The 22633-nt window shown below is 46.8% G+C and overlaps 1 protein-coding gene across 2 annotated transcripts in view; it reads right to left on the bottom strand.

The window, feature by feature from the left end:
- Positions 1-22633, bottom strand: part of GRIK3 (glutamate ionotropic receptor kainate type subunit 3) — a gene marked incomplete at both ends in the record, with an annotated part of 234194 nt that overhangs the window by 79960 nt on the left and 131601 nt on the right. The window contains one exon of one of the 2 annotated variants that reach the window (XM_081225397.1): positions 7659-7835. In XM_081225397.1, coding sequence (XP_081081523.1) covers positions 7659-7835 — 177 coding nt within the window. Of the gene's footprint in view, positions 1-7658; positions 8214-22633 lie in introns of those variants that run through there. The other variant, XM_081225396.1, reaches the window with a different exon arrangement.

Below are 22633 nucleotides of genomic sequence, written 5' to 3'. Positions count from 1 at the left end.
AGAACAAAGAGAGGCCCACATACCAAGTGGCTAAATATTTAAATGTTTTTAAGTCAAGCTAACAAACTGTTATATAAAACATGTGATTTCCTCCTACCTTGGCAAAGATGCCTTCCTAACAACCTGTAAAGTCAGGTGAGAACGGAGACTTCTCCTACTCAGTGATGTGGGGAGAGAAGGCACCAGCCTCTACACTGCCCCCTCCTCTTTGACCACTGGTTCCACCCTGAACCATAAAGGGCCTTGAACTTTCCATGTGGACACCCCACTTCTTATGTCCAAGCTCTGTCCACACTCCTTGCAAACAGCTGTCTCTTGGTCACCCCTACATAGGGCCTAGGATTGTGACCATGGAAGTGTGTTTCTCCCTCCAGAGGACAGGCCAGGGCAGAGGCTCGTGCAGGCCTAGAGATGGGCACAGAGCCAAGTGGGCAGGAAATTCAGGGTTCTAGATACTTGGAGCAAAGACTAGAAGGGCAAGGCACAGGCTCCTGGTGGGCAAGTCCCCTTGGTCTGACTGACCCCTTGTACTCAGAGGAGACATCAACCAGGGGAGGGTAAGGGCAGCCCCTCCAAAGCACAGGCCCTGGGAAAGAGCCCCTCTTGCCTGGACTAAGGGATCCAAAGATACAGGGTGGTTTGAATTGGTCATAATGTATGGTCTTCAGGGTATTTTTCCTCTCCATTGACATCCACCCCTCCTCCCTTACCGCCTCCTAGGAATAGGAGATATTGTATAATGTAGTTATTTCTCCTGAAATTTGTACTTCCCCCAAGAACATCAGAGAATGCCACTTACGGTCTGGGTGAAAGAGCACTCTGGGGGTAGGCTAGTTATTGCCGGGAGTCTGATGGAAGCACCTGGAGCACGGGACAGCACAGCCATGTGTGGAAGGTAGGCCCAGCACAGAGGGCATCTCCTGGGTGACCAGGATTCCTCATGGCCAATGCCAAGTGCAAGAGAGGACCTACCATAGGGCACATGGTGCCTTCCTGGTGCTCCTACAGTGGTGGGACTGGAGATCAAGTCTGGGAAGCACTGTTTCATCCCTGCTATTGTCACCCTAGAGTGAATAAACCTAGGGCAGCACTCTGTGTGACTGTGTGTGACATAAACCCCAGAGATAATAAATGCTTCAAAAATTGGAACTCTAGGTTTGTTGGTAAATGGTCCAATCTGGGGACAGTTCTCCTTTTCAGGGCCTGTGCCCCAAGGAGGCCATGCCCTGACCTGTGGGCTCACTGTCCATTCATGCTGTTCTTCTGCTCTCTGGGTTTACTGAATGTCTCTCTGACCACTCGTCCCCTTATGAGCAGGTGCTCCCTGAGCATTTTGTAGCCATAGAGACTGGACACCAATATGGAAGAGATGATGATAGTGAGGGACAGCCATCCAGGCCTGGCCACTCCCTCTTGCCCAAACCTGAAGATGTAGGCACCCTGTGAAATCTGTAGGTGTCTCTCATGCTCTACCTCCTCTTTCTGTTTTGAACCTCCTAGCGGTCCTCTGATGTCCCTGGTTTCCAGTCTACTATCTCCTGTCTCTACCCTTTCTCTTTTCCTTCTAGGACCTTCTGATTGATGACTTGGTTGAATAACTTTTATGTCTCATTCCCTCCCACTACCCCCTCCAAGAACCTGTCTTTTGCATTTCTTGCTTTTTATAACAATGGTGGGATGGTGATGAGGAGACTGATGATGATAAATATGTCAGTGTCGTGACAGTTGTGGTGATGATGACGGTGGGAAAGATGATGGTGATGTAAGTGCTGATGAGGAGGAGGTGACAACAATGTTGATGGTGATAACGGTAATGGTGGTGACGATGGTGATGATGCTGATGCCATGACAGTGATGGTCATGTTGGCAAGGATGTGAGTGGGGTTGATAACAATTTTGATGGTATTGATAAGATTGGTCATGATGATGTTAGTGCCATGACTGTAACAGGGATGAGGAGAGCAGGAGTGGTGGTGATGATGCTGGTATTGATGAGATTGGTGATGATGAAGATGTTGCTGTCGCTGCAGTGATTCTGAGGATGATAGTAGGGGTGATGACGGTGGTGTTGATGTGAAGAGTGGAGGTGATACCACGGCTGACAGTGATAACAGTAACGGTGGTGATACTGCATTGGTTTTGATGGTGGGGACGACAGTGTGATATGATCATGATGAACACGCTGGGCTTCATTCTCCCAGAGGTGCAATGATTAGATCTCACTGCTGGGCGGCAGGAGGCATCAGTCCTGCCTGCCCTTCACCTATTTCTTCTCCATGGCCTCTCTCCACATCCCTTTTCCTATCCCTTCCATGTTCCTTCCACCCTCTGAGGAGCTTCCTGCCTGGAAGAACACTGCTGCCCCAAAGGGACCAGGGTAGGGTTATAGCAGCAGCAGCCACAGCAGCTTTCTCTCCAGATGTTTCCAGGGCAGCAGCCAACTCTTGTTCTGGCAGCCCTGAGCACACACAGCAGTAATTACATTATTTGTGGCTTCAGTTTTGAATCCATTTTCTGGTCATTTTATAGTAACTCAGTGGTTCACAGTCATTGCAGGAGTCCACAGCCTGAATGCAGCTCCCCCCACCCGCTTTGCATGGCAATTGTAGTTATAGCAAAAATTATCCCGATCAATTTGTGTCTTAAAAGGAATTGAGCAGCCCAGAGAATAAATGGAGGCAGAGAAGCCTGGGGAGGGCTGGGTCGATTCCAGGCCCACTTGGTCAGGCTTGGAAGAAAACACAGACGTTCTCTGGGCTGTTGGCTCAGGCACTGCCTGGCAGTCACTGATCTTTTAATTTTCCACAAAACATTTAAAACTAAAGACAATAAGTGAAAGTCCCTGTTAATGGCCAAAGGCCTCCTGGGCCTCATGTGGAGGAAAGGACTAATTCAACCAGAGCTGGCAGGGCAGGTGGTGCCAGGCTCCGTGCCTCTGCATCCCCTCAACCCACATGGCCCGAGGTGGCTGGATCCAGCTGTGATGAGAACCTCTGCCTAGGGAAAATGAATTATCATTGGGTTAATTAGAATGAGGCCCAAGTTCACCCCTCTGGAAGAGTCCTAATGATGCTCCCGAGGAATACATTTTTAAAAACCAAAGTCAAAAGAAAAAATAAAGATCACAGAACGTGGGGTTCCCCGAGGGATGGAGGGTCCCCATTGTGGAGCATGATCCAACAGCAGAAATGCCTCCAGGGTCAGACAGGGGTGCTTCTAACCACAGCAGGGGTCTGTCTTAGGTATATTATCAAAAGGACATTAAGGGAGAGTGACAGTAGAGAGGAGCCACTTACATTTTTTAATTGAGATATAATACAATTCAGTAAAGTGCATTAATTTTAAGCACAGAATTTTATGAATTTTTACATATAACCGAACTCATGTAACTACTACTTAGATCAAAACATAGAACATTTCCAACACCTAAGAAGGTTCTGTCTTCCCCTTTCCAGTTCATATCCCTCTTCCAGAGGTGATCACTGCTCATTCACTCAAAAATATGTCTGTGAGCCTCATCTGGGATGGTGTGCGTAGCAAGAGCTGGTTCTGTTTTTTATTGCGGATTCAATTCCATTGTATAACTGTACCCCCCACCTATCCATTCTTCTGTTGATGGACCTTTCATTTATTTCCAACTCTTGGCTATTATCAAGAAAGTGGCTAGGAACAACCTTCCAGACATACATTTCACCTTAGTAGATACTTCCAAACAGTTCTCCTGAGAAGTTGAACCAGTTTTCACTCCCACCAGCACTATGTAGAAAAAATAAACCTCACCTCCTACCTCCCACCTGACCCAGAAAATCAATTTGAGATAGATCATAGAGTTAACTATGAAAGATAAAACAATAGAGCTTCCAGAAGAGAACATAGGAGAATATCTTCATGACCTTAGGATAGACAAAAACAGAACACAAAAAGCATTGGCCATAATGGAAAATATTGATAAATTGGACTCCTTTAAATGAAAAAGTTTGGTCCTCAAAAGATACTACCAAGAGAGTGAAAAGGCGAGCTCATCTGTAACAGATATATGCAATATGTATATCCAGCAAAGGACACATATCCAGAATACATAAAAGACTCATACAAATCAATATGAAAGTGACAAGCAACTCAATTTTCAAAAGTGGTTGAAAGCCTCCAGAAGGCACTCGAAGAAAGGGAAGCTCCAAATGATCTATTAGCATCTGAAAAGATGCTCAATATCTCTGGTCATCAGGGAAATACAAAATAAAACCACAGTGAGACATCCGCCACATAAACCACCGAAAATAAAACGAACTTTACCACGAGTTAGCAAAGATGTGGAGCAACTACCACTGTCTCGCATTACTGGGGGGAGTGCCAACTGGTACAGCAACTTTGGAAAACTGTTAGGCTGAACATATGCACATTGGATGACCTCACATTTCCACTTCTGGGTATGTATCCAATGAAAAACGTGCACGTTTGTGCGCCAAAAGACATTGATGAGAATGTTCATAGCAGAACTACTCTGTGGCCTTAAATGGAAACAACTCAAATGCTCAACAGTAAGTTTGATTTTTAAAAACTGTGGTCTATTCATATAATGGAACACTACACAACAATGAAGAACAAGAGGCTACTGTTACATCCAACAACATAGATGAATCTCACAGATCTACTGTAGGGTGAAAGAAGCAAGACTCAAAAAAGTACACATTGGTATTCTATTCATGTAAAGTTCAAAACCAGGCAGAACTGGTATATGGCGCCAGCAGTCAGAACCGTGATTCTACGGTACGGTAGCGAGGAGGCAAAGGGACGTGCAATCTAGCGGAAGAGATGGACGATAATCACATAAATATACCCACACACCCACACCCACACCCACACCACCAGGGGTCAGGGATGTGAAAAAAAGGTCCAGAGTGTTATAAGATGAAAGCAGGGAGACCTGACCTTGTCCAGGGACTTGCGGAGGGCTCCCCCGAGGATCAGAAGGCTGAGAGGAGGAGTTCTTTAGACAAAGAGGTGGGATGGGGAAAGGGAATTATAAGCAGAGGGAACAGCATGTGCAAAAGCCCTGAGGTGGGAGGAAGCATGGCACCTGAGGATGGCAGGGATGGCTAGAACCCAGAGACTGAGGGAGCCAGTGGCACAGATGTGGCTGGAGGGTCACGTCAGTGCTGGACTAGGTAGGCCCTCCAACAAACAAGGCACGTGACCTGCTGTAGGATGGGGAGGGGCTGTGGCTTTGGTCACTTGGACCCATCTGGCTGGACTTCCAGAGCTGAGTGTTTCTGTCTCGGGTCTACTCACCCACCGCCAGGCAACTCCACATAGCGTGGGACTGTGAGCCCCTGCTGGAGGAAGTGCCTCAGCAGGCTCTGAAGCTCTGTCCTGGGCTCACTGCCAGGGAAAGTCCCTGTGCTGAGTGGCATGTGCACCACTCAAGAGTCATCTATTCCTTTAGTGAATTTTAGACAAAAGGGACAGAAGACACAACCCAGCCCTTAGGGGGGTGGTGTCCATACGGGCCTCTCTGTTCCGTCTCCAGGCATTTGTTCTGTGTCTTGACCTTTTCACTGAGCAGTTTTGAATGAGGTCAGTCATCTTCTAGCTGGACAAGGCTGGGCAAAGGGTGCCAGCGTGGACTCTCAGCAGGGAGATGGAGACCTGACCACACAGTGTTGGCCGCAGTGCATGCTGGGAAAGAGCTAGGAGGATGTGGGCAGGGAGGAGTGCACGTCAGCACGGGGAGAGGAGGGATGGCGTGATGGGCGAAGGACCACTCTACAAGGCTAACAGGGTGGGGTGCCTCTAGTTTGTGTGCAGGTTGGCCCTGAGGCAGTGGCCTCTAAAATGTCAGTGACAGCTGTGTTCAATGCCAGGAAACCCTCGACCTTCAGCACACAAGGCAAGGAGAAGCAGGGAGGGCGAGGCAGGGACCAGCACTGGGAAAGTGCCTGAAGGTGTGAGGCCCCTGACCTGATGGCTCAGGGAGTGGACAGCAAGGCAGCCAGTGTAATAAGAACAAGTCCAATGGTACTTCATATGTGCCAGGCACTGTCCTAAGCACTTCACAGAGGTGTGCCCATTTTGTAGACAAAAAAAGCTGAGGCACTGGGTGTTTTGTGCAAGGTCACACAACTAATATCAGAATGGACAGAGTGCAGTTCTAGGATGTCTGGCTCCAAGCCCACGCTACTCTGCCTTTCTATACTGAGGTGTCTACCCGCAATGGGGTTTTGGAAAACAGAGATGGCAGCAGGCAGCACCTTGGCAGGTGTGTACCTGAGAGCCCAGGAGCCCTTGATTAGCCACCGGGAACCCCTTAGAAAGACCAAGGGGATCTTGTGGATGGGCCTGTCTCCCCAAGATGCATGGATAATGCTGCCAGCAAGGATTCTGGGCAATGATGCTTAGCCTCCCATGCCCCATTCTCACACTACTCATTCATTGATTCATTCAATGGTCATTTCACTGAACACTTAATATATACCAGTCTTTTAGGTGCCAGGGCTATATCAGTTAAGAAGAAGGAGCCTTCCTCTCAGCTGTGTTGAAGAGGAGGAGAAAGACATTAAATACACACGATGATTTCATTACAAATTGTGATAAGGGCCTTGAAGAAGAGAAGCAAGGGGCCATGATAGCATACAATAGGAAGGATGACCCTGGGAATGAGGTTCCTTAGGTCTGAGGGGTGTTTTTAATAGAGTTCCATGGAACTCTAGGGTTCTATGGAAGTTATTTCCAGAGTTATCTAAGACTTTAAGTTAAACTCCAATTACACATATATATGAATGATATTTTTAAAGACAGCAAAAAAAAGAGCATACTGGTATACTCAAATGTGCTATATATGCCACATTGGAACCTGCTAGCTCATTCAGGTATTGACAAGTTACTTTGTTTTTTTAGTGAGGATCTTAGAATAAAGTTCTTCCGTCCTTTCTGTGCAGTCATTGGAGTTTATTGTAAATGTGTCACTAATGCGAAAGAACAGAGCCCAATATTTCATTTTTGATTTCTTAAAATTCAGGTATGGGGAAAACTATGATTGGATTTACTACAATTATTTTTGTGAATTATGGTTTTCTTGTTATTATGCAGCCAAAAAAAAAATATATATGGAAATGTACTGAATGCTGAGGCCAATGGCAGACTTCAAGTGTCATCCACAGCTGGGGTCAACTTGTTGTACCCATAGCAGCAGCTGTTTTTGTTTTTAGTAAGTCTTTTTATGCAAGTAAGTGTTGCATATTTGAACTTCTACATAATCTGTTTTATATATATTTTAAACATTGATATACTGGGCAGGATTCCAATGAAAGAAAAACTAAGTTTGAAAGTGCTGGCTTTGGTTCAGAGGCTTTGGAGAGCTGGGCTGGCCTCCTTACCCACCTCAGGACCCCACCCCTCATACCCCACCCCTTCCCAAGGCCCCCCTCATTTCCTCACAGCCTTTGCCTGTGGCCTGGAAACTCCTGATGGACAAACTGCCACTCCTAAGAGATGACATGACCTAAGCGAACTGCGCCAGAGGCTGGTCCTGAAACCAGGCAGAAAAGGCTCTAGGCCCCAAACCCAACCAGAGCTTTGGCACATTTTAAGGACCTTGGACAGCAAACACAGCCTTATCCCTCCCAAGGCCAGAAAGAGAGCAGTGGGGGCGGCCCACTCACCCTTCTTGGTGGCCTCGAAGCTGTCGTGGAAGTGAATCCTCTGGATGTCGTAGGTCAAGGTTGTGTTGGGCAGCAGTGTCCTGTTTCTGTTGATGATGTTGGCAGAAAATCGAAAGGCATGCTCCTCGGCGTTCATGATCTGGGCGTTGGGGCCGTCTGCATACTCAAAGATTCCTCCTGCGAGAGATGGGTAAAATTGTGTGTGCTGGGGAAGGAGGAGGGCTGCCAAGAAAGACGCTTGGTTCAGAGGGTTGTTTTTTTGATTTTTGTTTTTTTTGTTTTTTTTTTTTGCGGTACGCGGGCTTCTCACTGTTGTGGCCTCTCCCATTGTGGAGCACAGACTCCGGATGCGCAGGCTCAGCAGCCATGGCTCACGGGCCTAGCTGTTCCACGGCATGTGGGATCCTCCCGGACCGGGGCACGAACCCGTGTCCCCTGCATCGGCAGGCGGACTCTCAACCACTGCACCACCAGGGAAGCCCGGTGCAGAAGGTTTTATGGGCAAGATTCTTCCCCCAAATGTTCAATAACATGCCAGATTATTCCCATACGTAGACATTGTGTTGGAGCATAAGAAATATGAAAATCCTCCGAGTTCATTTCACTCAGCTAGCAAATTCCTAATAACAGAGACTGACAAACAGAGCGCAGATAAAATGACCAACTTATGAATATTGCTATGAAAATTCTCAGTACAGTGCTGGCAAGTAGAATCTACCAGAATATTATTACAAGGATAACATGCCATGACCACAGAGTTGTATTCCAGGAGTATAAGCGTGGTTCAATATAAATACATCTATGAATATCATTCCGTCACATCAACAGTTCAAAGGGAAAAAGATATGATCAACTCACAAAATACAGGAAAGCATTTGATAAAATTTGGTGGGAATGTGAGTTGGTACAGCCACTATGGAGAACAGTATGGAGGTTCCTTAAAAAACTAAAAATAGAACTACCATGTGACCCAGCAATCCCACTACTGGGCATATACCCTGAGAAAACCATAATTCAAAAATAGTCATGTACCACAATGTTCATTGCAGCACTATTTACAATAGCCAGGACATGGAAGCAAACTAAGTGTCCCTCGACAGATGAATGGATAAAGAAGATGTGGCACATATATACAATGGAATATCACTCAGCCATAAAAAGAAATGAAATTGAGTTATTTGTAGTGAGGTGGATGGACCTGGAGTCTGTCATACAGAGTGAAGTAAGTCAGAAAGAGAAAAACAAATACCATATGCTAACACATATATATGGAATCTAAAAAAAAAAAAAGGTTCTGAAGAACCTAGGGGCAGGACAGAAATAAAGACACAGATGTAGAGAATGGACTTGAGGACACGGGGAGGGGGAAGGGTAAGCTGGGATGAAGTGAGAGAGTGGCATGGACATATATACACTACCAAATGTAAAACAGATAGCTAGTGGGAAGCAGCCACATAGCACAGGGAGATGAGCTTGGGGCTTTGTGACCACCTAGAGGAGTGGGATAGGGAGGGTGGGAGGGAGACGCAAGAGGGAGGGGATATGGGGATATAGGTGTACGTATAGCTGATCCACTTTGTTATACAGCAGAAACTAACACAACATTGTAAAGCAATTATACTCCAATAAAGATGTTAAAAAAAAGAATGCTTAATAATCTAGCTCTAGAAGAGATACTTCCTTGAAGCATCTTCAGCTCAAATTGGCCTTTAATATCACTAATAGTGAAACACTAGAGGCATTCTCATTAAAGGAAAAAAAAGAGGAGGTGTGTAGAGTCACACCACACCATTAATCAATGAAATAAGAAGGAAAAAGAATTTAGAGGCACATCCCTTGGAAAGAAAAAAATTCTTATTTGCCAATGATATAAATGCCTTCCTAAAAGCTCTTAAAATAATCCCTAAACCTGAAAACTAGTAAGAACTAGTAGGAGACTCAAGTTCAATGACCAGTTAGCACAAATTAAGTGTTTCTTTAAACCAGCAGCAACCAGTAAAAACTTAATGGCAAAAGGATTTCCTTTACAATATCAACAAAATAGTAAATAACTAATCATGAACCAACTCCAATATTAAAAATGACAAAAACACCTTAAGTGAGAGACATAAAAATAGATTTAAACGAGGAGGCATGTCATGTTCCTGGGTAGGTAGGGTCAAGGGTAAAGGTGTCAGTTTTTCTCCAAATTACTTTTTCAGCTTAATGTAATTCCAATCAGAATCATAGAAGAATATATATGTGTGTGTGTGTGTGTATATATATATATATATATATTTTAACTTGACAAAATGACTATAAAATACATCTGGAAGATTAAACAGGAGACAGCCTAAAAGAGATGAGAGATGACTTGCACTGCCAGATTTAAAATATATCATAAAGCCAAGATAATTAAAACCATGTCCTAATGGTATATGAGAACACAGTTAGGCCAATGGAACGAGATAAAATCCCCCAGAAAAAGATTCAAGTAGAGATAAGTATTTAAGACATGATAAAGATGGCTATTTCCAATCAGAAGGTAGAAGATGAATTATTCATTAATTGTGCTGAGACAATTATTCAATTATTTGGGAGAAATTTAAGTTAGATTCCAATCTTAAGCTATTAAAAAAAAAAAAGTTCCAGATGGAGAAAAGATTAAATAGCAAGAAAGTAAGGGAAGGAAGGGGGGCAAATAACTCTACAAAACTACCTAAAAAGACAATATAGGTGAATATTTTACAATACTGATGTGGAGGAGGCCTTCCTAGGCATTCCAGTAAAGTCAGAAACCATAGGAGAAAGATTTATAACTCCACAGAAATAATATAAAATGTGTAGATTTCAGCATTTCCATAAACAGAATTAAATAGCAAACAACAAACTTGGAAATAATATAGGTAACGTATATGGCAGTATAAAGGTTGATGTTCTTATTTTATAAAAAGCATTTAAAACACTTAAAAAAGACAAATGCTCCAATACAAAAATGTGCAAAGGGCAACGATGGGCACTTAACAAAAGAAAAAAAAAATACAAAGGAGCTATTAACACATATGAAGAAATGTGCATCCACTCTAATAGTCAAATAAACTCAATTTAAACCAACAGTGAAATACCATTTTTGCCTGTCCCAGCTTTGCCGAGGGTGTTTGGAAACAAACATTTGCTTAACTGTTGGTAGGAGTGGGAACCCGTACACCCTCCTTCCTTGATGGCCATTAGAAATGTATCAAAAGCCTTAAAAATGCTCACATTTTGAACTCATATCTTTGGTTTCTAGGAATTGATTCCAACGATGGGCATATAGCTCATGTGTGAGGAGGCAGATCTAGAGATGCTCAACACCAGAGAAACAGTAAATAAATGGCAATTTGTTACATATTCCCATATAATAGCAAACGTGTAATGATCAGGAAGTATCCACGATATATATATATCATGATATATATATATATATATGTGTATATATATATATATATATATATATATATATATTTTTTTTTTTTTTTTTTGCGGTATGCGGGCCTCTCACTGTTGTGGCCTCTCCTGTCGTGGAGCACAGGCTCCGGACGTGCAGGCTCAGTGGCCATGGCTCACGGGCCCAGCCGCTCCACGGCATGTGGGATCTTCCCGGACCGGGGCACGAACCCGTGTCCCCTGCATCGGCAGGTGGACTCTCAACCACTGCGCCACCAGGGAAGCCCCATGATATATTTTTAAGTGAAAAACAAAAGTTGTAAAGCAGGAGATGCAGTGTGACCCCATGTTAGAAGAGGAAGAATAGAAGGAAGATGAGGAGGGATTCATATCATTGACAAGAGAAGAGGAGGCATTTCAAAACAACACAAGTGTACAGTCCTATGTAATAGATTTCTTATTTTGTTCTTTCTGCTTATTTTCCCAAAATAAACCTCTATTCTTAAAAAAAATCAACTTAATTGTGGTATTATTTACATGAAGAAATTTCACAAAATTCACTGTTTTAAGTGTACAATGATTTTTAGTAAATTTACTAAATTGTGTGACCATCAACACAATCCAGCTACTGAACATTTCCATCACCCCAATAAGATCCCTGGTGCCCACTTACAGTCAATCATTGTTTTCACCCCCTGTCCTCCGGCCTCAGGCAACCACTAATTTACTTTCTCTTTCTAGAGATTTGTCTTTTCCAGGCATTTCATTTAAATGGAATCATGCAGTGTGTGGTCTTCTGCATCTGGCTTCTTTCACTGAGCATAATGCTTCTGAGGCTCATCTATGTTGTAGCACGTATCAGGACATCATTTCTTTTTATTGTTAAATAGTATTACTTTCTATGCACGTACCACATTTTATTTACCCGTTCACCACCAGTTGATGGGTATCCGGGTTGTTCAATTGTTTAAAATTTTTTTTAAAAAACAGTGAATATTTAAAAAAGTAAACAAATAAATCTGCTGCTCTCCCACCCCCGTAGGTATTCCAGCAGGCTTACAGTTTGTAACACATAGTGTGCATGCATGTGAGTCTGTGTGGGGATGCAGAAACACGCTGAGCACATCTGTAAAATAAGACAAGAAGACTGCATCCCCAAATGTTAAGAGGGGGTCTCTCTAAGTGGGAGGATTACAGGTGACTTGAATTTCCTTCTTTGTGCTTTTTCTGTATTTTCAAAAAGTTCTGCAGGGAACATGTGTTATATTTCTAATCAGAAAAGTCATCATGTGATTGTGTGTATGTGTTTAAAGGAAAATAAGTGATCAAAATACCATAAGATCCAGTAATTCCATTTCTATGGATACAAATTTAGAAGAAGTTAGAGTAACACAAACATTTATGTATAAGGATATTCTTGAAATAGTATCTTGAAATAATATTGAAAAAAATAGAAACAACTTGATGTTCAAAAGCAGATTACTCAATATATTAAAACCCATCCATATGGCAGAACAACTTGCAGGCATTAACAGTCAGGGTATTGGATGGCAGGATATGGTGTCCGGGATTTGCTTCAAAATAATATGGGAAGGGTGGATGTGAAGGGAATGCAGATAGGGTAGGAAAGGCCATGGGTCGCCGATTGCTGGGGCCAGGTGGTGGGTACACAGGGATTCATTATACCATTCTCCCTAAGTATATATGACAGACGTCCTCCATAATAAAATAGTCTTTAAAATCATAGTATATAAGGCAAAAATAACAAATCGTGGTCATGCAGTCAGAGAAAAGACACATTATTTGCAGATGCTTATTACCATTCTCTTAAAAACTCAAGAGAATCATATCAAAACCTAGTAGAAAGTAAACAGAAAGCTCACCAGGGGACCAGCATATAAAACATATAGAAAAATGTATAGCCTTCCTATAAATCAGCAATAAACAGTGAGGAATTACAAGAGAAAAAAGAGACCCTATTCACAAAAGCAACAACAAAAAAATAAAATACTTTACAATAGATGTGCTATTCCTATATCAAGAAAACTACAAACCTTTACTGGGGGACATAAAAGAAGACTTGAATAAATGGAGAGACATAACTTTCTCCTGGAAGGGAAGGCTCAATATTGTAAAGATGTCAGCTCTCCTCAAATTAATTTACAAATTTAATGCAATTCCAATTAAAATCAAAAAGGACATACCAGAAGGGCGTACACCAAAATGTTAACAGAGGTTCTTTCTATAAAGTAAAAAGATAATGGATTGCTTTTGCTTAGTGCTTTCCCCCACAAATGTTCTGCACGGAGCTTTGGTAATGAGGAAAAAAGCTTTTTAAAAACGCTCTTAAAACATACTTAATGATACAGGAAATGCTCATCCTGCCCGCCCCCAAAGGCAACAAAATAATATTACAGTATGAAACCTATTTATCAAATAAAAAGCACATAACTATGTTTATAGAAAAAAGACTGGAAGGATTTATACCATGGTACCAGTGAGTTTCTCTGGGAAGAAGAGGTTTATGGGTACTTTTAATCTTGCTCTTTGTAGTTTCTTGATTTTTCCATATTATTTACAATGAATAACTATTATTTTTAATATTTTAAAATGTAAACATCAAAAATATTCTTCAAAGAAAGGCTGAGGAGAAATCTAGTCATTACAGAGCCCCATCCCAAATGAGGGTCGAGGGTCAATGGTCATGGGACAGTGGGCAATTTCCTAGGGCTTCACACATCCTTGCTTGCCTCTCAGAGCTTGGCAGGTGGGGAGGAGAAGAGAGAGGGGGTCTCAAGCCACTGAGACCCAAGCCCAGAGAATACACAATTCAGTCCCATGAATACCCACTGGTCTCTGCCCACTTGTCACTGGGTGCCGGGATAAAAGAAGTCAGTCCTGGGCCTCTGTTCTTAAGAAGGACTCAGCTGACAATAAACAGATGACCATAGATGACCATAACCAGCATGTGCGTTAATCAGCTGTTCCCAACTCAGGTTCCAGAGACAGTCAGGCCTCAGTCCAAACCCTGGCTCTACCCACTGGAGGAAGTTACTTTCTCTGAGACTCAGTTTCTCCGTCTGCAAAATGGGGTACACACTTCCAAGGGTTGACTGTTGCGAGGAAGAAAGAAAACAATGTAGCTAAATGCGTGGGACATGGTGAGGACTTAGTAAAGGACAGTTATTAAAGTAGGAGTGAAACAGTGCTATTTAGAAAAACAAAATGGGGCTTCCCTGGTGGCGCAGTGGTTGAGAGTCCGCCTGCCGATGCAGGGGACACGGGTTCGTGCCCTGGTCCGGGAAGATCCCACATGCTGCGGAGCGTCTGGGCCCATGAGCCATGGCCGCTGAGCCTGCATGTCCGGAGCCTGTGCTCCGCAACGGGAGAGGCCACAACAGTGAGAGGCCCGCGTACGGCAAAAAAAAAAAAAAAAAAGAAAAAGAAAAACAAAATGAATTCTGAGCTTCTACATTCTAGGGCAGGGGTTGACAAACATTTTCTGTAAAGGAGCAGATAGTAAATATTTTTGGCTTTGTGGGCCAGAAGGTCTAATAGACTCTTCCATTGTAGCATGAAAGCAGTATATGTAAACAATGGATGTGGCTATGTTTCAATAAAGTTTTATTTACAAAAACAGGTGGTGAGCTGGATTTGGCCAGTGGGCTGTAGTCTGTGCCCTCTTCCAGGGGAAGGGCAGCCTTTATCTCAGAGGGAAAAGCACCTTAGGGCCTGGATGGAGAAGAGAAGACGACGATAGTACTGAATTGCTGTGCAAAAGAAACAAGGATGAGATGTTGAAGTTTTGTGTGGGGAGGATTGGAGAGAAGGGCCCAAGAGAAAGGGAATAGACAGGAAGTGGGCCCAAAAGGAGAGAAAGAAGAGGACAATCCGCCGCAGGACCAAAGGCGGGCGAGGCCACGGCAGGCAGGGCCGTGTTAACACAGTGACGTCTGGTACTTAGTGCCCAGCGAGCCTGATCTGTGTGTACTGTCATCCCCCCCCGTGCCGGAGCCCCATCAGTTAGCAAAGTTGGTCACAGAAAACCGACCCCAGCTTGTGCCCTTTGGGGACAGTGAAGGAAGGTGGGCAGAGTCCAGCACAGGGCGAATCAGGGTAGAAAGAGAACAGGAGGGGCAGGAGGTGGGATGAGAGGGGATGGAAAATTCAGCAGAGAAGGGAGTTGGAACAAGAGGTGATTCGGAGAAACCAGAAGCCCTGGGGCATCTCAGAGATGTTGCTGGGGAGAGGCTGTTCCCCCATCTCTATTCCCCAAACACAGGCAAGGATGGGTCATTTTACTTGAACATTAAGAGCAAGATGATCCCCCAAATTTGAATGTATTGGGACACCCGGGCAGCAAATATTTAGATACAGTGCAGAGGTTCAGAGAGTGGGTTCTGGATGTAGCAGACACGGGTTTCAGTCTTGGTCCCATTCACAGGCTGCCCTTCTCTCTAGAGAACTATTCTCACTTCTTCCCAGGGGGGCAGTGTGTAGCCAATGACTGAATGATACTGGGGCTCAAAAGGGTGGTCCCCTTGCCTCAGGGAGGGTATAACTCTGTGGTGCAGGTATGCTCCACGGCCCCTCCCACAGCCCCACCTTGCATCGGATGAAGACCAGATCTTACCCAAGGCGGCATCTTGGTCCATCCCTGTCCCCTTCCCTATCCTGCTTTGCTCACACCCCGACAGGGTTTTCCTAAAGAGCGCTCTTCCCTGTTATCGACCCCAGGTATCTGAATCCTTGACTCAGGCTCTGCATCTGGGGGACCTGACCTAAGATAGAGGTGACGTTGCTTCAGGGAGAGTATCAACCACACTTACCTTTCAGTTCTTTTGGAGGAAGGGAAGGGCGGCACCGAACCTCATCCATTGAAAAACCTTTGAGGGTTCTTCTACCCTCTCCCTTCTGGGTCCTCTTGCCCCCTTTCTCTTTTTTGCAGGGGGCTCTATAGTTCAGGGAGCTTTGGAAGCTCAGTATCTGATGCGCTGGGGTTCTAATTCAGGCTCCGCCCCATGGAAGAAAGGCTGCTTTGGGTCTTGGCTTCTGGAAAGAGTACCCCACACCGCTTCAAAGCAGCTCCCCCATTCAACTGGCTCCTCCCTATTCTCTTCCTTCCCATACATTCCTCATGATCATTATTTAAAGAGGCTAATAAGTAGGTTGGCACCGTTGATTAATGCATAATCTTAATCATGATTGCATAGCGTAATTGGCATTAATTTGAAGAGCTAGTTCATTATGAAAATAATTGTCACTGCTTTCTGCTTTAATAAAATGGAGCAGAGACACCAGGGCTGTTGAGGAAATAGGATTGTGTGTGTGTGTGTGCATGTGTGTGTGTGCGCGCGCTGTGTGATGGGTCCCAGAAGATGTTAGCAGGGGTGGAGCACAGGTGCAGTTGGATCATTTTCTTCCAACAAAATCTTGAGTGTAAGCCCAATGGGTAAAACAAATAACAATAATAATAACAATAACACAACTGATTATGTGCTGGGGATGATGCTGAATGCTTTCCACCTGCTTCATTTATTACAAGAACCTCTACAACCCCACTAGACAGAAATGATTATGGCCCCATTTTACACAAGATAAAACGGAGGCCCAGGGAGGTTAAAGAGGTTGTGAAAACTACTATGTGGTAAATTCTCTTCTGCAACCAAAGCCAGCTTGTTAATGCCAACTGTTAACTTTTCAGGAGTTGTGAAAGGAGTTACTAAACCACTGGCAGCTTGAAAGCAGCCACAACGAGAATGTTTACACCACAGAAATAAGCCGGTGCTACAAATGAGAGTGGTTTTTTTTTTTCCCCCTGGAGAGTGTGATTACCAGCACACCACTGCCCAAGCCCATTTCCATCATCTGGACTCTTAAAGACTGGATGCCACAGTTCCCGAGAAGGCTCTGTAACCCCCAGGGCTCCACCAGGCGCAGCATGAAAACCACTGCTCAGAACTAACTTCATTTACAGACAGCGAAACGCAAGGCCGGGGGTGGGGGAGGAGCGCTCGAACTAGCTGTGTCAACCAGAACCGATTTCCTTCTTGCTCCTTCTACAGTGACATGTTGTCATATGTTTCGAGAAACATTCTGACTGTTCTAAGCATAAACACCCTTTTTTTTTTTTTTTTTGCGTTACGTGGGCCTCTCACTGTTGTGGCCTCTCCCGTTGCGGAGCACAGGCTCCGGACGCGCAGGCTCAGCGGCCATGGCTCAGGGCCTAGCCGCTCCGCGGCACGTGGGATCTTCCCGGACCGGGGCACGAACTCGTGTCCCCTGCATCGGCAGGCGGACTCTCAACCACTGCACCACCAGGGAAGCCCCAACACCCTTATTTTTAAGATTGCTTTTTCTGTCTCTGGAAATGTGCCCAAACGGTGGCATTGCCCTGCCTCCCAGGTGACCTATGGTGGCCTGTGACCTCAAATATGCGGTGCTGTCCTGCCACGTCTCATCATGAAGAGCAAGGAGGCACCGCCCACAGCCCCTGCTGTCCCAACACACACTCCCTCTGGGCAAGTGGCCCTAAAGACCCTCCAGCGCACAGGTCCCAGGGCAGATGCAAGCCGAAGACTGAGTCCCCTGATTAAGCCCATGACCTCATGACTGTCTAGGGCTGGTCTGGAGTCTTGAGATGTTCCTTTCTCTTGAACAACTTTGTGCTCTTGAATTTGGCCCTTGCAAAGGCAGCCCAGCCAGCCCAGCCCCGACTGCAGTGAGCCTGGCAGACTGCGGCCAAGCCTGCAACGTGCCGCCACCTGTCTGTCTGGCAGCCGAGTCCCAGGAGACATTCACGTTCCCAGCACCAGGCCCAGGCACCGTCAGTCCTCTGGGGCCTAAGTCTGTTCTTTCTTTTCCAGTCTGCTTTGTTCTTTTTCTGAAGTTTCCAAGGTATCGTAGAGATTGAGACGCTAATCAGTGACATTGTTGCTAACAGCCTCTTCCCGGGCCACCTTCCTGTCTGCTCTGATCAGGGTTCTCTCTTCTCCCTGCCAGGGCCCCTGCGGCTCTCTGTAGCCTGTGGGTTGGAAGAACCAGGCTCTGCTTTCTACTGCACCTTAGCCGGCTCTTCAGGGCCCCGGCAGTGCCTGGGGACTTGCTTCTGGGCCTCTCTGTGCCCTGGTCTCAGCAGAAGGAGATGAGGGGACACACTGGCTGACTTCCCCCACTGGGCATAATAGGTGGTTTACAGAAGGTAAGCAGTGCCCAGTGGAAAAGTGCCAAGGATAGGCGTTCTGAGGTCGTGGGCAAGGGAGAGGAGACAAGGAGTCTGTGTGTCTCCCCTCCTCTGGGTTTGTTGATTCGTTCGTTCATTCATTCATTCATTCCCCAAGCAGTTTATAGGCTACAACCATGAACAAGGAACCATGAGTCAGAGAGAGATTAGGCATACTCCCAGGCCTTCAGGAGCTCACAGCTTGGAAGAGGAAATGAGAGAAGGGGCACACATAAAATCGCTATGGGTAAAAACTCTCCATGTGATCAGAATGTCTGGAAAGCTGGAGAAGAGGGAGTCATGGATGTCTCCATGGATAAGGCAGCATCTGTCCTGCTCAGAACTGAGCTGTGGAAGGAACATGGCACCGGCGAGGCAGAGAATGGCCATGGGTAGATTCTTGAGGATGAGGACTTGGGCTAGGGCAGGGCCAGTGGGGAGGGAGTGAAGCAGGGGCCAGGCAGGAGGGGAGCTGCTGGGTTTGCTTCTCTAGGACTGATCTGTGATGAGATGAAGGAGGGAGGTGGGGGCCTGCGAGAGGGAGCATCAAAGAAGACCCTGAAGTCTGGACCAGAATGGGACTGCAGTCAAGCCTGTGGACTCCACAGTCAGGCTGCCTGAATTTGAACTGACCCCGCCATTTCCCAGCTGTGCAAACTTGGGCAAATCCCTTCCCTGCCCTGGGCCTGTGTTTGGTCATCTGAAAACAGGGATATTAGTAGCACTTACAACATAGCTCTATTTTGAGGCTTAAATGGCATAAATCATCGAAGGCACATTGTAAGCCCTCATAAGGGCAAGAAGTTACAATTTTGTAGCGACAGGGAAGCTGGGGGGCTTTAAAATAAATGGGGGTATCCAGAGAAAGAACAGATCTGAGGAGAGGATTGCAATCCCGGAGGGCCCCAGGGGAGGGCTCCTGATGGAGTCCCGGAGCCTGGTGGCAGTTGTTTTAATTGATCTGATGATACGCGGAGCTTTGTCTGTACAACTCAGGGATGCGCAAGTCAAATATTGCAGAATCCGGGCTTCCCTGGCAGCGCAGTGGTTGAGAGTCCGCCTGCCGAAGCAGGGGACATGGGTTCGTGCCCCGGTTTGGGAAGATCCCACATGCCGCGGAGCGGCTGGGCCCGTGAGCCATGGTCGCTGAGCCCGCGAGTCCGGAGCCTGTGCTCTGCAACGGGAGAGGCCACAACAGTGAGAGGCCCGCGTACCGCAAAAAAAAAAAATTTCAGAATCCACCATGTCGGGAGGATGGCTGGAGGCTCCCGTGCTGCCCAGAGACCCTGATGACCGATGGGCTGTCATCAGGTGGAAGCGCAGGAGCCAGGGCTGCTGGGAAGGGGGCTGCTGCACAGGGGCCCAGGGGCCGTGAGCGCCCTTGCCGGAGGGGCCAAAGGAAAGAAGATCCTGAATCCCGAGTCCCTGGTGGGGCTGTCCCACCTCCTTGATGGGCAGAGCTGTCACACAGCCCACCCCCATGCACACCTGCCCACAGCAGAAAGGCCAGCCATAAGCCTGGCATTCGAGGCCCTTCCCGGGCCAGCCTGACCTCCTCCACGCAGGACACCCTCCACTCACACTGTACTTGTCACCCTCCCCTTCATGCCTCTGTGCTTTCGAGTGTGCTCCCCCTCTGCCTGGCTCGCCTTTCCTTCTGTTTCCTCCTTCCAAAGCTGGCTTCCATATTTCTCTTCTGAGCCTTGTGTAGCAAACGCTGTCCTTGTGTCCTCCTCCCCCCTCCCCAGCCAGGGGCCGCCTACAGACATTTCCTCTGTGTCCCCCTTGGAATTCGCTGGTGATGGTGCAGCTGTGGTGAGCGAGGGCCGAACACAAGAGCCAGGGAGCTGAGCTCAGCAGACCCTCAGCTGAGGAGGCAGGGAGCAGGCGGAAGAACCCCGGCTTCCTCGCCCCAGAGGTGCAATTCCGAGGCACGATCTACCCAGTTTTTCACAGGGCTGCAGTGGGGCTGAGCCCCAGTTACCCACAGCACAAGCCACCTGCGGACACACCTGCACTGGCTTTCCTCCTTCCCCATCTCACTTTCCTGCTCCATCGCCATACTTCCTGGAATCATCTCCCAGATAAGCTACTCGCACCCTAACTTGTTGCAGGATCTGCTTTGGGGAGCTTCCAACTAAGACGCCTTCCCTAAGCTCCAAATTCATCCTCTGTACCCACCCTCACCTGTGTTACGTGTCATGTCCCCCACTCCCTCCCTGTTAGGCTGTGGGCATCTGGAGGGTGGAGACACACCTTAGTGGTCCTGGCATCTCTTTCCCGCTCCAGTGTCTAACACTATCTAGCACAGAGAGGGTGCTAAGACATGTTTATTAAATAAATACGTCCATAAGTACATGAGTGTGTGCCTGTATACACACACACACACACACACACACACACACACTACTTGCTTTTAAAAGCTAATTCCTATTCAGGACTTTGATACTTAAATGACAAAGTAAAAAGCACACAAATATCCTCCAGACCGCCTGCCAGGAAGATGCCCAGCAGGGCGGATACCCAGGTCCTGCAGTTTTCAAGCTCCTGCGTCTCCCCATCTCTGGCCATGATCGGCTCTTACTAGAGGAGGAAGCTGAGGCTGGGGTGCCCTCAGTAGGCAACCTTCCAGGCCCCTGCCCCTTGCAGGAGTAGATAGGGTGCCATGTGCCTGGTGACATGGCTGGATGGCTGTAGAGAAAGGACCTGATTCTGGCTGGGGGTGGATCCTCAAAGCAGCCCTAACCGAAGCTCCTCTCCAAACCCGGGGCCCCGCTCCACAGTGGTGTCAGCATCTGGAAGATAGCCCTCCCTCAGCACCAGCTGCCTGCCCACAGCCCTGCCCTGAGGAGGCCAGGAGGCCAGTCTAAGGCCACTGGGATGCGGTGTGGGCAGAGGCAAGGGGCAGGGGCAGGGGGAGTAGAACCTGGGAAATTAGCGGAGGAAGGAGCCAGCCTGTTCTGCATTATTAATCCCATCCTCATCTGTTTTAAATATCAATTGCTAGGCAGGTTAAATACTTATTCAGATGCCTTTTAGCTTAAAAGCAAGCTAATTGATCTCTGGAGATCCTGAATGAACAGTGAAGAAAGTGCACTAATTATAGAATCAACCTCCATTTCTCTGTTTTGTTTCTTCTCTGACAAAGCTGCTGGAATGACAGAAGGGGGTTTGTTGGAGCAAAACACGTGCTGTTTTGATTAGACCGCAACACAAAGTTGACCTGCAGGCCCCGCCCCCCCACCCCCTCCCCCATGGCTCCTGACTCTGGGATGAGCTCTCCCAGGTGGGCCTCCTGGGCACACCTCTCCCAGGTGGGAGTTCTTAAAGACAGGACTTCAAGGTGCTGAAAATATCAGTATGGTTGTCTGCTCTCAGCCCACCCATCCTGCAGGCCTCCCCTCCATTAAAGAAAAAACCAACACAAATGCTGCCCAAATCTCTCGAAGTCCACTTTCTGCTCACATACACTGACCTCCCCTGGGGTCTCAGCTTGTGATTTTGCACTGGCCTCCTGGAATTAGGCGGTACAGCCCAGCTGACCTTGGCACCCCTCTGGTCCCTCCCATAGCTCCCTATTCACCAGGGACGCCCATGCTGCAGCCCCGTGGTGCCTGGACCACCCCAGTTGAGGGAGCCGGGGTTCCTCAGCCAGGAGGAGTAGATTCCTTTCTCCTGCTCCAGAGACGTGTCCTGTCGCTTTCTCTTCTCTCCCTGTCCGGGTTCTGACTCCATCTACTAAGCTGCCTTGGGTAGAACCGAGAATGGGCACCTCTGTCTTGACTGGAGGGAAAATTGTGTCATTGCTGTTTCAGCAACGCTGGGAAACTACCGTCGGCGTGTAGGGAGGCTGAAGTCTTCCATATGTTTGGGAAAGTAGAAGTTAAACAAGATTGAGGACTTCCCTGGCAGCACAGTGGTTAAGAATCCGCCTGCCAATGCAGGGGACACGTGTTCGAGCCCTGGTCTGGGAAGATCTCACATGCCGCAGAGCAATGAAGCCCATGTGCCACAACTACCAAGCCTGCGCTCTAGAGCCCGCGAGCCACAACTACTGAGCCCACACAGCACAACTACTGAAGCCCGCGCGCCTAGAGCCCATGTTCCACAACAAGAGAAGCCACCACAATGAGAAGCCCGCACACCGCAACGAAAAGTAGCCCCCGCTCACTGCAACTAGAGGAAGCCCATGTGCAGCAACGAAGACCCAACACAGCCAAAAATTAAAAAAATAAACAAACAAACAAAAAAACCCAAACCGCCCCCCCCCAACAAGATTGAGCAGGTTCCTTTCCTGCAGAAGTTCTCTGGGCATTTGCTGTGCTCATGTGCAGCCTCTGAGAGGTAG

The sequence above is a fragment of the Mesoplodon bidens genome, assembly GCF_964165515.1.
Source record: "Mesoplodon bidens genome assembly, chromosome: 2".
Classification (NCBI taxonomy): Eukaryota; Metazoa; Chordata; class Mammalia; order Artiodactyla; family Ziphiidae; genus Mesoplodon; species Mesoplodon bidens.
Note: the sequence above shows the minus strand (reverse complement) of the source record. Positions and strands in the feature narration are given on the sequence as shown.